The 15,222-nt window shown below is 46.5% G+C and overlaps 1 protein-coding gene across 5 annotated transcripts in view; it reads left to right on the plus strand.

Moving 5' to 3' along the window:
• Positions 1-12,271, plus strand: part of LOC100346516 (uncharacterized) — a 244,706-nt gene extending 232,435 nt beyond the window's left edge. For 4 of the 5 annotated variants that reach the window (XM_051825757.3, XM_051825770.3, XM_089309870.1 and 1 more), the window contains one exon: positions 11,835-12,271. In XM_051825757.3, the coding sequence (XP_051681717.3) occupies positions 11,835-12,219 (385 nt within the window). In that variant the 3' untranslated portion in view covers positions 12,220-12,271. The remainder of the gene's footprint in view (positions 1-11,834) is intronic. The other variant, XR_016217949.1, reaches the window with a different exon arrangement.
• The last annotated feature ends 2,951 nt before the right edge of the window (positions 12,272-15,222 follow it).

Below are 15,222 nucleotides of genomic sequence, written 5' to 3' on the forward strand. Positions count from 1 at the left end.
ATGCCTCTGTGTGGCCTCATTCCCCTACCTGGCCACACCTGGGTGCCCACCAGCCAATCAGGTTAATTAACCACTCCCCTTTGGAAGTGGGTTAAAAGCCGGGACAAGGTGTGGCCCGGCCTGCTCTTCTTCCCTGGCCTCTTGTCAGGAGGGGGCTTGCTGTAGCCCTGCGCCTCCAGGACGCATGGCCTTTGGGCCATGTGCTCTAGGCTTCCTGGCCTAGATGCTCATCCACATGGCTGGTTCCTGGTGCTCCTTATGAACCCCTATTCACCTCTCTCCCCTAAATAAAGCTCTCACTCTCCTATGCATCTTTCTCACTAAATAAAAGCTTAAAACGTACCATACTCTTAAGTGGGTTGTTGGTTTTGTTTTTGTGGAGTTTCTTGATCTCTTTGTAGATTCTGGTTATTAACCCTTTATCTGTTGCATAGTTTGCAAATATTTTTTCCCATTCTGTCGGTTGTCTTTTCACTCTCCTGACTGCTTCTTTTGAAGTACAGAAACTTCTCAATTTGATGCAATCCCAATAGTTGATTTTGGCTTTGACTGCCTGTGCCTCCCGGGTCTTTTCCAGAAATTCTTTGCCTGTGCTAATATCTTGAAGGGTTTCTCCAATGTTCTCTAGTAACTTGATGGTGTCAGGTCGTAGATTTAGGTCTTTAATCCATGTTGAGTGGATTTTTGTGTAAGGTGTAAGGTAGGGGTCTTGCTTCATGCTTCTGCACGTGGAAATCCAATTTTCCCAGCACCATTTATTGAATAGACTGTCCTTGCTCCAGGAATTGGTTTTAGATCCTTGATCAAATATAAGTTGGCTGTAGATGTTTGGGTTGATTTCTGGTGTTTCTATTCTGTTCCATTGGTCTATCCATCTGTTTCTGTACCAGTACCATGCTCTTTTGATTACAACTGCCCTGTAGTATGTCCTGAAATCTGGTATTGTGATGCCTCCGGCTTTGTTTTTGTTGTACAAGATTGCTTTAGCTATTCGAGGTCTCTTGTGCCTCCATATAAATTTCAGCACCATTTTTTCCAGATCTGAGAAGAAGGTCTTCGGTATCTTGATTGGTATTGCATTGAATCTATAAATTGCTTTTGGGAGAATGGACATTTTGATGATATTGATTCTTCCAATCCATGAGCATGGAAGATTTTTCCATTTCTTGGTATCCTCTTCTATTTCTTTCTTTAAGGTTTTGTAATTTTCATCGTAGAGATCTTTAACGTCTTTGGTTAAGTTTATTCCAAGGTATTTGATTGTTTTTGTAGCTATTGTGAATGGGATTGATCTTAGAAGTTCTTCCTCAGCCATGGCATTGTCTGTGTATACAAAGGCTGTTGATTTTTGTGCATTGATTTTATACCCTGCTACTTTGCCAAACTCTTCTATGAGTTCCAATAGTCTCTTAGTAGAGTTCTTTGGGTCCCCTAAATACAGAATCATGTCATCTGCAAAGAGGGATAGTTTGAGTTCTTCCTTCCCAATTTGTATCCCTTTAATTTCTTTTTCTTGCCTAATAGCTCTGGCTAGAACCTCCAGAACTATATTGAATAGCAGTGGTGAGAGTGGGCATCCCTGTCTGGTTCCAGATCTCAGTGGAAATGCTTCCAACTTTTCCCCATTCAATAGGATGTTGGCTGTGGGTTTTTCATAGATTGCTTTGATTGTATTGAGGAATGTTCCTTCCAAACCCAGTTTGCTTAGAGTTTTCATCATGAACGGGTGTTGTATTTTATCAAATGCTTTCTCGGCATCTATTGAGAGAATCATATGGTTTTTCTTCTGCAGTCTGTTAATGTGGTGTATCACATTGATTGTCTTGCGCACATTAAACCATCCCTGCATACCAGGGATAAATCCCACTTGGTCTGGGTGGATGATCTTTCTGATGTGTTGTTGCATTCTATTGGCGAGAATTTTATTGAGGATTTTTGCATCTATGTTCATCAGGGATATTGGTCTGTAATTCTCTTTCAGAGCTGCATCTTTCTCTGGCTTAGGAATTAAGGTGATGCTGGCTTCATAGAAAGAATTTGGGAGGATTCCCTCTTTTTCGATTGTTCTGAATAGTTTGAGAAGAACTGGAGTTAGTTCTTCTTTAAACGTCTGGTAGAATTCAGCAGTGAATCCATCTGGTCCTGGGCTTTTCTTTGTTGGGAGGGCCTTTATTACTGTTTTAATTTCTGTCTCCGTTATGGGTCTGTTTAGGTTTTCGATGTCTTCCTGGTTCAATTTAGGCAGGTTGCATGTGTCCAGGAATCTATCCATTTCTGATAGGTTTCCCTGTTTGCTGGCATACAAGTCCTTGTAGTAATTTCTGATGATTCTTTTTATTTCTGTGGTGTCTGTTGTTACATTTCCTTTTTCATCTCTGATTTTATTGATTTGGGTCTTTTCTCTTCTTTTTTTAGTTAGTTGGGCCAATGGAGTGTCAATTTTGTTTATTTTTTCAAAAAACCAGCTCTTCGTTTGGCTGATTTTTTGTAATGTTTTTCTTGATTCAATCCTGTTGATTTCTTCTCTGATTTTAATTATTTCTCTTCTCCTACTAGATTTGGGTCTGGTTTGCTGTAGGTTTTCTAGATCCTTGAGGTGAATTGAAAGCTCATCTATTTGGTGTCTTTCCAATTTCTTGATGTAGGCACCTATTGATATAAACTTTCCTCTTAACACTGCTTTTGCTGCGTCCCATAAGTTTTGGTATGTTGTGCTGTTATCCTCATTTACTTCCAGAAACCTCAATAGACATTTTTCAAAAGAGGAAATCCAAATGGCCAACAGGCACATGAAAAAATGTTCAAGGTCATTAGCAATCAGGGAAATGCAAATCAAAACCACAATGAGGTTTCACCTCACCCCGGTTAGAATGGCTCACATGCAGAAATCTACCAACAACAGATGCTGGCGAAGATGTGGGGAAAAAGGGACACTAACCCACTGTTGGTGGGAATGCAAACTGGTCAAGCCACTATGGAAGTCAGTCTGGAGATTCCTCAGAAACCTGAAGATAACCCTATCGTTCGACCCAGCCATCCCACTCCTTGGAATTTACCCAAAGGAATTTAAATTGGCAAACAAAAAAGAGGTCTGCACCCTAATGTTTATTGCAGCTCAATTCACAATAGCTAAGACCTGGAACCAACCTAAATGCCCATCAACGATAGACTGGATAAAGAAATTATGGGATATGTACTCTTTAGAATACCATACCGCAGTAAGAAACAACGAAATCCAGTCATTTGCAACAAAATGGAGGAATCTGGAACACATCATGCTGAGTGAAATAAGCCAGTCCCAAAGGGACAAATACCATATGTTCTCCCTGATCGGTGACAACTGACTGAACACCAAGAGGGAAACCTGTTGGAGTGAGGTGGACACTATGGGAAACGGTGGCTTGATCAGCATAGCCCTGACTGTTAATGAACAACTTAATACATTATCCCTCTTAGTAGTTTTTTTTATCTGTTCTACTTAATATGACTGGTTTAGATCTGTAATTGATGCACAGTTATTCTTAAGTGTTGAAAATTAACTGAAATGTGATCCCTGTTGAACATGGTGGTGGGAATGGGAGAGGGAAGAGATGTATAATTTGGGACATGCTCAGGCTGACTTGCCCCAAGTGGTGGAGTTGGAAGCATACCAGGGGATTCCAATTCAATCCCATCGAGGTGGCATGTACCAATGCCATCTCACTGTTCCAGGTGATCAGTTTCAGTTCACAGTTGGTCATGGTGGAGGGACTGGGAGTCAAAGGGAGCACATAGACAAGTCTAGTACCTGCTAACGCTAACCAATAGAGTAAATAAAGGGGAGAGTGATCCAACATGGGAAGTGAGATACTCAGCAGACTCATAGAATGGCAGATGTCCTAAATAGCACTCTGGCCTCAGAATCAGCCCTAAAGGCATTCGGAGCTGGCTGAAAAGCTCGTGAGAGTATTTCAGGCATGGAAAGCCAAGACACTCTGGCAAAAGATCTCTGCGAGTGAGATCCCAGTGGAAAGAACAGGTCATCAAAGAAGGAGGTACCTTTCTCTGAAGGGAGGAGAGAACCTCCACTTTGACTATGACCTTGTCTAAACAAGATAAGAGTCAGAGAACTCAGAGGGCTTCCATAGCCTTGGAAACTCATGACTGGAGCATAGGGAGATTACTGATGCCATAGACAGGAGTGTCAATTGGTAAAGTCAACAACAGGAGTCACTGTGCACTTACTCCTCATGTAGGATCTCTATCCTTAATGTGCTGTACATTGAGATTTAATGCTATAACGAGTACTCAAACAATATATTTCACTTTGTGTTTCTATGGGGGTGCAAACTGTTGAAATCCTTACTTAATGCATACTAAACTGATCCTCTGTAAAAAAAAAAAAAAAAGAAATTATCAATTCCCAACTTGACTCTCACTGGGATTAAACATGACAATAGGTCTGCTCTGATTTCATCATCATTTTAAAAAAAATCATCTATTATTTTTCACTTTATGTTTCTGTGTGGGAGCAAACTGTTGAAATCCATACTTGATGTATACTAAGCTGATCTTCTGTATATTAAGATAATCAAAAATGAATCTTGATGTGAATGGAAGGGGAGAGGGAGTGGGAAAGGGGAGGGTTGTGGGTGGGAGGGACGGTATGGGGGGGAAGCCATTGTAATCCATAAGTCGTACTTTGGAAATTTATATGCATTAAATAAAAGTTAAAAAAAAAAAACGTACCATACTACCTCGTTTATCTGTGCCGATATTTAGAATTTTTCTCTAAATATTAGGCAAGAACCCTCTTGGGCTTATTAATATTGGGAATTTAGTAATAAGCCCGTGGTGAAATCGTATGGCACCCCAAATTCCGGTAGTACATGTGGCACCCGGGTTAGCATTTCTAGGGAACTTTAAGGGGCCACATTTCAGTGTAAATTTTAGGGGGTCTTCTCTGATTTCAGTAGGAGAGGAGGGGGCTAGTTAAAGAAGACTTTTTGTAGGGAAGACAGAATGGGAGGGAGTGCAGGTAAAAGGAGAGTAGGAGCTGAGCATGCCCAGACAGAGAGCAGGAGTAGGGGTAAGGGTAGGTTGGGGTGGGGTTGGGGTGTTGGAGTCAGGCTTCATTGCATTTGAACAGCAGGCAGAGCCCTTTCTGGAGCTGCTTGTTGGGGGGTGGGGTGCAAAGCACTACATGGACCCTGATGAGGTAGGCAGGAAGATGTGAGAAAGGCTCCTGGGTGATTGTCCCAGGAGGGGGGATTTCCAGAGCGATAAACATTCTGCCAGCCTTTTCACTATCTGCTCCCAGGGGAAAGAGTCCAAGCCTTTCTCCTGCTCGAGGGCTTGGAATAAGGAAAAGTTGACCTCGGAGGAGGACAAAGACTTAGATGTAGGGGAATCAGGTGGGTCTGCAAGAGAGAAAATACCAGATGGAGGCTGGGGATGGGGCTCCCTGGGGCGAATAGGGCAGATGCCAAGTCTGCTGGCCCAGGATCCCAGAGAGGCTGGGATGAGGGCGGGCGGAGGGCCTCCAGGGAGAAGATGTTGGAGGAGCAGCAACTGCCCCTGCTGCTGGTGGTGGGGTGGAAGGGGAGGAAGGGCTAGAGAGAGAGAAAAGGATGGAGTGAGCAAAGGGCCCTGTTCCTTAGATGCTGGCTTCTCAGGTGGAGGGAGAGAAGGCAGGCTTGGGGAGGTAGAAAGTTTAAGGGGAAGTTCCAGGCCTTCTTCCTCAAGGAGAACTTGGAATGAGGGACATTGACCCCAAAGGGGAAAAAAAGCCTGGACATAAGAGATCTCTGACCATTTGCCATTTCTCTGTGTGACGTTATTAGAATCTTAGAGAATTTTGAGACAAAAATGCCAAATCAGAATCATTTTCCAGTTTATACTGAGGCCACATTTTATGTGGAGTTGGATTAATCACCTCTGCTTTACCTCTCCCTTCAGGCCCAGCTTTCATAGTTTTTTTAAGAGGCAGGACAGCGGGGAATCAAAATTTGGAACCCATAGATTAAGCAAAATATGGTCTGAGGCTAGAGAGTCCTTTCACAGGGCGTCCCCAGGAAAGAATCACTCCAACTGAGAATCTAAGTTCTGAGTCCTCTAAGAGGAGAGAGCGAGAATCCCCATACTTCCACTAGCATCCCAGTTCTAAGCTGTGGCAGCTGGCCTTACCCCACCTCCCCCCAGCAAGGGAAACTGATCGAACACCCCATGGCCTAAAAGGGGGGAATGAACCAGTCATGAGCATCACCCCAGTGCACTTCAGGCAACAGAGACCTCTCTTAGCAATCTGATGGCTTGAGAATTAGGTCCAGCATGGGCAAAGGCTCTGGTTGTGAATTCATTGGGAAATGAGAAGTGCAAGCAGGAGGGAGAAAGTGTTCTGGAGAGGCGTCTCTCAGGGCCATTTGGGTCCGAAGGGAAAGAGGAGATTGTAGGAAAGAGAAGGTAAGGGTGGGCAGAGATAGTAAAAAGTGGAAGGGGTTCACAGCTCTTACCCAGAGACCGCCTCCTCCTCTCCGCTCCTCACACAGGGCACCAAAGATGTAAGGAAAAGAGGTGCAGAACAGAGCAGAGACAGAATACGAACTTGCAGCCAGACAGGATTTTCCAGAGGAAATAAATCCACAGAATTCGACCAACTGCTGTCATGCTCACAGAGTGAACACGTGGCATACTTTAGTTCTTAAAGTATGTACAAGGGTATTTGAGAAAGCTCATGCAAAATGTAATTAAAGGATAAATTTATTTTGGTGCCAATTTTTTTTTAATCCATGAATAGTTTTTCATTATACCCACTTCCCGTGAGCTTTTTGAAGACCTGTTGTGCCCCTCTCTGAAAACACCCAGTCTATTAACATGTGCAGTCACTGGCTCCTTGTGCAGGCTCCCAAGGCCTGATGTGCCCTTCGGCTGCCAGCCTGATGCTCCTTAAGGACTTGGCTGAGCCGCGGAGCCTGCTGCCAAGCCCGTGTTTATTCTTGGTTGAGGGGAGGGTGGGGATGGACTTCTTGCCAGAATCCTGCCCCAATGTGCCAGGTAACTGACCACAAGCTATAGCCCATATATGCTATTTATAGGGAGGGGAAAAAATAGCGTCGCCTCTGAAAGGGGTACCTGTGCCATCCGCCCACTGGCCTCCTACCACGTGACAGGCGCTTTCTCTCCTACCTCAAGAGGAGGCAGGGCTGTGTCCCCACACCAACCCAGAGGTATCTCCTGCTGCAGAGACACCCAGGACTTTGGCACAGGGGTGGGGCAGAACGAGGAAATGGTGAAGGAGCTGGGAACTTGGGGGGAGGGATGGGGAAGACACGACTGGGCCCAGCTGTTGGAGCTCGGTACAAAGTTAGTGTAAGATCATGGCCATTGCCCATTTTCCCCTGAGCTATGAATGTCTCAGAGATGCATTGGTCCTCAAGGCTGGGCTGGGCTGAGTCTGGGGGTGGAGAAGCAAATGGACGCGGCTGAAGGGGCTGGAGAGAAAAGTGGGGTGTAGGTCAGTCTCATCTCTTGCTACCCACGGGGCCAGGAACAGCTTCTTTCATCTCTGTGGGCTGTTTCCTTAGTGCAGGAGGACCAGGGGGAGGGTAACTCTGGAGGAGCAACTCCCATGCTCAGCTGTGTGCCCCAGAAATGCCTGGGGAGCTTGCTACCATCAGGATGCCTGGCCTCCCCTTGCTGATGGATTTGGGAGGAGCAGGAGGATGCTGGGAGTCCGCGCCTCTCAAAGCTTCCTCAGGAGAGTTCGCTGCAGGCCAGGGTCTGTAGCCCCTGCACTGGAGGGCCCCACTGAGCCATCGACTCTGACGCTTTGAACCTTCGTGTACAGTTTACTAAATCAGGGCCAAGAATACATGGAGGCTAGGCCTTCGCCTCACGGGACCCCTAGGCAGCATCACAGCCAGAGGCTTCATCACTTGCTGTTACGTTCTAAGATGTTGTCAGTTGGGAGCTCATTCAGGTACTATCGAGGAAGGCTGAAACCCCACACCAAGTTCAACCTTCTTCTTTTCTCCCCTTTGTGGTAGCTCCCTGTCCCCTGGTTTCATCTTCATCTCTTCCCCAGGTCACTATCTGGAGGCCACAAACACAAACCTCTACAGGTTTTTATTTCAGTCTGCCCAGTCTTTTTTGAAAGCCTGAATTTATCTGAAGTCAGACTGGGTGGTTGCTTTCCAGCTCTCCACTCCTCACCACACCAACAGTGTTCCACCCACAGCTCCAGCCTTCTGGATTACCTGCCAGTGCCCTGAATTTAGATCTCATCCAGCCTCTCCACTCCTATGTTCCACGCCAGCCTGTCTTTTGAGCTCCTGGTACATTTGTCCAAATGCCTCCTGGAGAGATAATCCAGTTTGTGTGCTTGATGGCAGGCCTGGCTGAACAGATGTTAGTTAGTGATATCATTATTCCAACTGCTCATCTCTCCTTAGACTCTCACAGGCACCTTAACTGGACTTTTATCAAACTTCCCTTCCTCCCCAACCCCAGCATGTCCCCCAACATCCCCTTCCCATGACTGGAATCATTCGGATGTTGCATAAAACTGGGAATCACGTTGGTTCCTTCCTCTGTTTCACTCCAAGTTACCATCAGACCTGTAAAGTCTCTCTTGGATGCATCCAGTTTTCCCACTTCTGCTGTCACCCCCTAATTCAAGCCCTGTCATCTTTCAGCAAATGTAGGCCTTGCCCACCTGTTCTCCTTACAGGGAGTTGTTCATATTGGAACTCGGAGCTCATTCAAAGCCACAGCTCATTTTACTGAACAGACTTGATCTTGCCTGTCTCTTGCATACATTTATTGGCTTCCTGTTGCCCAAGGATAAAATCCAAATGTTCCCCCCAGCCTCCCATGGCAGCCCATGTCGCAGCCTTCGGGATGTCTGTTATCGCTGGGACGGGCTGACTCCCTCTGGCCTCTGGGCCTTCACTCAGGCTGTTTCTCCTCCTCCTCCTCTTTACTGGGATAGCTTCTCCCTTTCCCTCCTATGTCAGCTGGGCTATCATTTTTCAGGTTTTCCCTTATTCCTTCCACCAATCTGCTCCTGCCTTGCAGAACACCTGTGCTTTCCCTGCCATTGCATTCATCACACTGCATCAGGGTTGCATGTGGCGGCTGCCTGCTCTGTAGACTAAGGCGACATGTGGGCAGGGGCCACCACCGTCTGGCATGTTCACTGCTCTCTCCTCTGTGCCCAGGACATGCTTAGAAATGAAGTAGGTACACAGTAAGTGTGTCGTGAGGAAAAGAAGAAAAAGGGAGAAATGGAAGAAATAAAGAGTGACGGAGGCAGCTGGACTTTCTAACGCAACCAGAAGGGAGACCTGGATTTGGTTCCCAACTTCTGACTTTGGCCTGGCCCAGTCCTGGCTGTTGTGGGCATTAGGTTGAGCAGACTAGCAGATGGGAGTGTACCCAACTGCTTGAGCCATCACCACTGCCTCCCAGCATCTGCATTGTCAGGAAGCTAGAATTGGGAGCTGGAGCCAGGACTTGAACCTAGGTATTTGAATATGGGACCCAGGCATCTTCACTGCTGGGCCCTGGACTGTTGTCTTGAAACCTGAATATAAAATGTGAACCACTTAACAGGCCAGATACATGCCAGCTGCTCAGTTCTTGGCTTGGTTTAAATGGTCACCTGCATTTCAATTATTTAAAAGTATCAGGGCTGGGCTCACACAGGAAACAGGAGGCTCATGAAATATTGCTCTCCTGGTGAGAAGAGGCGCTTTGTCTTTACTGTCTCTTTCTAAAAGAAGGAAGACAGCAGAGGCAGAGAATCGAAAAGCAATAGCAACAGTGAGGCGTGGGAAATGAAAACCGGAGAACTGGACTCCCACTGGATCATGGAGTCATGCTGACAGACAGGCTCCTCTCCCTGTGTTGCCCCCTTGGGCTGATCGTGTGCCCAGATTCATACCTTGGAACTTCTCTGCCACGCGAGGGCATCTGCAGGCAGGACCTTGGGAGGTGATGGGGGTGTGAGAGCAGAGCCCTGCTGATGGAGACGAGCTCCTTATCCAAAGAGACCCCAGAGTGTTCCCTCACCCCTTCCATGATGTGAGGACATAGCAAAAAGCTGGCCGCCAAAGAAGCCAAGGGCAGGCCCTGGCTGGACACTGAGCTGCCGCTGCCTTGAGCTTGGATTTCCCCTGCTCCTGAACTGTAAGAAAGAAATCCCTGTTGTGTCTAAGCCACCCAGTCTGTGGGCTTCTTATCCCAGCCGTCTGCATGGGCTCAGGGACCCCTCACGGCGGTCAGGAGGTTGGCCCCTGAGCAGGGGCACCAGAGGCAGCATCCTCTGAAGAAAAGGAGCCCCATTTCCCACTCTCCCAGCCAGGCCTGCTCATCTCTCCAGGGCCTGTGCTTGGTAAATGAAGTATGTGTTCGGTCATTTTAAAAAGAACACCCTTTCTTATTTCAGAGACAAGTTGTGTTTGTTTTGGAAAATGCATATAAGTGAAAAGAAGGAAAAAGTGATCAGAATTCCACTGCTGGCAGGCGCCATGGCTCAATAGGCTAATTCTCCACCTTGCGGCGCCGGCATACCGGGTTCTAGTCCCGGTCGGGGCGCCGGATTCTGTCCCAGTTGCCCCTCTTCCAGGCCAGCTCTCTGCTATGGCCCGGGAGTGCAGTGGAGGATGGCCCAAGTCCTTGGGCCCTGCACCCCATGGGAAACAAGGAGAAGCACCTGGCTCCTGGCTTCGGATCAGTGCGGTGCGCCGGCTGCAGCGCGCTGGCCACGGCAGCCATTAGAGGGTGAACCAATGGAAAAGGAAGACCTTTCTCTCTCTCTTTCTCTCTCACTGTCCACTCTGCCTGTCAAAAAAAAATAAATAAAATTAAAAAAAATTCCACTGCTAGATACCCACAGGAAACATTTGGCAGTCTGTGCTTTCAAAGCCCCGTGTCCGTAAGTGAGTGTGCTTGTCTGTAACACGTGAGAAGGCATGCTAGCATGCACGCCATACTGTTGGGTAACCTGACCTTTGTCCCTGCCTAGCTCTGTGTGTCTGTAATGAATGTATCCCGTGTTACCATGGGCGCTGAGGGCGGCTGGCCTCAAGACACTCGGTGCCCTGCCCAAGCACACACTTGCCACTGGTTTGTGTTGGAGCAGCTTGGTTGTCAAACCTGTATCACCCATATGCTTCCCTTACAGTGAATCCTCACATTCAATCTTAATATCCGCAAGTACAGAAGGCAGGCAGGCAATGGGAGGAAAATGTTTAAATGCTAAGAGGACCTCCTTGGTGGAGGGGAGGGGAGGGGCTGTAACTCCTCACTATGCTCTTTATTTCCAATTCTGTTCAACCTCCACGTCTTATCTCAAGTGCCACCTCACTTCAACTCAACAAATTCAAAAACACGAACAAAACACAGCCTCTGTCCTTAAAGAGATTAAAATTGGTAGCAGAGATAAGAGATGCAATAACTTACCATCGCTAATAAATGAATTTTCTCTCTCATTTAACACAGAAGTACCCAGTATTTTGTCATGGGTGCCCAGGACAAGATGGACATAATTATATTAATAACAGCAAATGTTTAACAAGAACTTGCGTGTCTAGGAGCTGTTAACCCGTTAGATGGTATACATTTGTCATTTAATTCCCACTGTCAGCCTGTGAGGAAAGTACTGCTGTTATGAACAATATAATGTAGAAACGGACATCCAGGGAAGTGAAGTGACTTGCTCAAGGTGACTGGGCTGTAAGTGAGGGAACTGGGGTTTGATTGGAGCCCATTAAGGCTACAGACATCTAGCACTGCCGGTGGGCTGGGCGACAGAGTCACAGGCACCAAAGAAACAGTGTGATTTTGCCTTTCAGGTACTGTGGCCTGAAGACCTGCCTGCAGACGTCGCCCCTGGTGGGGTTCATGGTGACCAACCAATGCAGCTACCACACGCCCATCAGCTTTCCGCAGGTCCCGGTGGCGGCCTTGGCTGTGGAGAAGGTGGGTCACTCCAGTGTGAGTTACAGACTTGCCCTGTTTCCACCCAAGGCCACTCAGGAACCACCTGCAGTAGGTCACCGTGAACTCAGCAATGGCTTTTTCTTCGGTCATCCCAAGTTGGCAGAGTTTGATGCCTTGGCCTGCACCACCGGTTCTTCAGTCCATGTCTTTGTGACTCCAGCCACCAGCAAGCCAGCGGGCCTTCCAGAAGACTTGAGGACAGGCCTGCTGAAGCTGCTCATCCCAGCTGCAGCGTGAGTCAGGGGACTGTTCATGTGGTGGAATAAAGTCCAGATTGCTCTCACAACGAGTTCTTGGGCTCCTTAGTATATATTTTTCTCCTTACAATGGCTGTCAGTTCCTTAAATGTTTTTATAACAGAGTCACCTAGCTCCATGGATCACACCTGCTTGCCTCAGTGCTTTATACACATTGTCTCAAGGAGGCAGAAGAGGAAAGTGGAGTTTGTAGAGTGAAAGTCACCAGCCGAAGTGAGTCGTCCATGCTGTCACCCTGTACACTAACACTGTGTCGCATCTCCCGTCTACACTGCAGGCCCAGCAGACCTGTTTCCAGGGGAGATGATCCCATTCACCACCTGCAGACAAATCGGGAATGTTCTCTATGTCAGCTGTGTTTATCTCCAGTATCTTACCAGCCCAGGCACATCCTACCCTTGGTTTTGGATCATTAATCTGATGCAATGCATTCAATGCCCTGAGCTTCTTACAGTTAATTACCATGCGACCTCTTTCTTTATTTATTTATTAGTACTATAAAATTACCTTCCTTTCTTATATCTAAACAACGAACTAACAAACTTCTGGCACCTTTCTGTTAAATCTATAACCTCTGTCAGTCACTAATGCCATGAGCTGAAATCTAGGCTTGGCTATTAGTAAAGTAAATCTGATGCTGAAATAGTAAGGCTCACACTTGGTGTCACATGCGATGACTGCCATTTTTCCAGTGCTGACTACAAAGGTACTTTATAATCATTAGCTGCATTGGTCCTTACCACTGTTCTGTATGCTGAGTGTTACTATCACCATTCTTCAGATGGACGTGTTGAGGCTTTAAAGAAGAAAGTAGGAGTCAGGGGAAGGGATTCTGGCTTAAGCTCTGCCTCTGCCTTGTTATGACAGGGAAAGCCATGGGCCCTCCAGGCCCCAGTTTCCTCATCTGGGAAACGTGCTGCTTAGGATCTTTTCCAGTAGGCTTCCAGAATGCCTTTTTTTTTTTTTTTTTTTTTTGACAGGCAGAGTTAGACAGTGAGAGAGAGAGAGACAGAGAGAAAGGTCTTCCTTTCCATTAGTTCACCCCCCAAATGGCTGCTATGGCCAGTGTGCTGCTGCCAGCACGCTGTGCCAATCCAAAGCCAGAAGCCAGGTGCATCCTCCTGGTCTCCCATGCGGGTGCAGGGCCCAAGCACTTGGGACATCCTCCACTGCCTTCCCAGGCCACAGCAGAGAGCTGGACTGGAAGAGGAGCAACAGGGACAGAACCGGCGCCCCAACCGGGACCAAGTGAGCCGTGGCACTGGCCCGGAATGCCTTTTAAATATATATGGAGGGGCCAGTGCTGTGACTTAGCAGGTTAAGCCGCCGCTTGCAGTGCTGGCATCCCATATGGGCACTGGTTCGAGACCTGGCTACTCTACTTCCTATACAGCTCTCTGCTATGGCCTGGGAAGGCAGTAGAGGTTGGCCCAAGTCCTTGGGCCCCCACACCCGCGTGGCAGACCCGGAGGAAGCTCCTGGCTCCTGGCTTCGGATTGGCGCAGCTCCGGCCATTGTGGCCAATTGGGGAGTGAACCTGTGGCTGGAAGACTTCTCTCTCTGCCTTCCCTTTTCTCTCTGTGTAACTCTTTCAAGCAAAATAAATAAATATTTAAAAAATAATTTAAAAAAGTATCCTTCCATGTAAGGAAGTAGTCAATCTTTACCTTCATTTTCTTTTATGTACTTGTGTAGGAACTGAGACACCATTTGCTGTTTTATCTGAGAAAAATCTATTAGAGTTACTGAAGCACATGGGGTACAGGATACCTTATATCCAGGGTATGAGTCCCCGGCCCTGAACCCCAGGACTGACCAGAATTGAGAATGGGAATGTTGAAAACAGCCCCAAGGATGTGTGAATCTCATGAGTTCAAGTGCTGATGACACAGTCTTTCCAGTGCCGGTTTTACTACTTCAGGGTGAGCCAAAGCAACGAACATTGTGGCATTCCTGTGTTTCAGTGGGAGCTACTATACAGAGCCAAATCTCAATTGCATGTTCTTGGAGGAAGCCAAGATTTTATTATAAAGGTGGCAAAATAAATCTAGAGAGACGTGGGGGAAGAAAACCCCGTCTGCCATTTGCTGCTTTGCTCCACAAGATATTTTAGCTTTGCTGCTAACAAGTGACCACTTTGCTACTGTCCAATGGGTTCTTCTGAGCGGTTACAGTTACCACTTACGTACTTGCTAACAAGGGACAACACAGTAATCCAAGCAGGTGAAAAAAATCTTCAGGTACTGCAGATTTTCTAGCTACATTTGTGTTACACTCGAGTTCATTTGGAAGCCTACAGTAAGAGACAAGAGGTACAAAATGTGCTTTCATGTTGTGCTTGGACAGACTATGGCTCCTAGCAATTAATGCTTTCAGTCGCATTAAGCATTAAATAATGCTTTGTGACATTACAGTATTTCCCGTTACAGATCAATTTTGTAGCATTTGTTCGTAATCGGACTTGAAATGTTACCTAGAAACAAAATATGTTTTCCTTGAAACAGTCAGACCTTATTAGAAATGTAAGGTTTTACAAATCACCATGTTAACAGCTATGTCCCCTAGCTAAGATTTGCTTTCTTTAAATAGTGTTAAAGTCAGGCCCAGAAGCTGTGGTCTCTTTGAGGATTACTCTTCTTATGTGCACTGACTTGAAAGGAAAAAGTTAATGCTCCAAATATATTTACATCTTACTTAATAAATCAACCAGGATTCCCTTGTGGGGGGCAAAAATAATGCTGGCACCTTTTAAAAGTGTTATGTTTATAATTAGAACACAAGGTACTGTTTTCTTCTTTTTAAAGACAGATTCACATTGCTTTAAAGAAGAAAGAAAAAAAGGTGTCAGGCTATTTCTAGGTAAGAGGGGTTTTCTTGTTTCCCGGCCACATCACCATATGCTGTGAAAGAGCAGAGATAAAGAGGAAACACGAGATTCAGAGATGTGGAGCAGCAACGCTTAATACCAACTAGCAAAGATTTT

The sequence above is a fragment of the Oryctolagus cuniculus genome, chromosome 1 (assembly GCF_051225735.1).
Source record: "Oryctolagus cuniculus isolate XC-2025 breed Fujian yellow rabbit chromosome 1, ASM5122573v1, whole genome shotgun sequence".
NCBI classification, from domain to species: Eukaryota; Metazoa; Chordata; class Mammalia; order Lagomorpha; family Leporidae; genus Oryctolagus; species Oryctolagus cuniculus.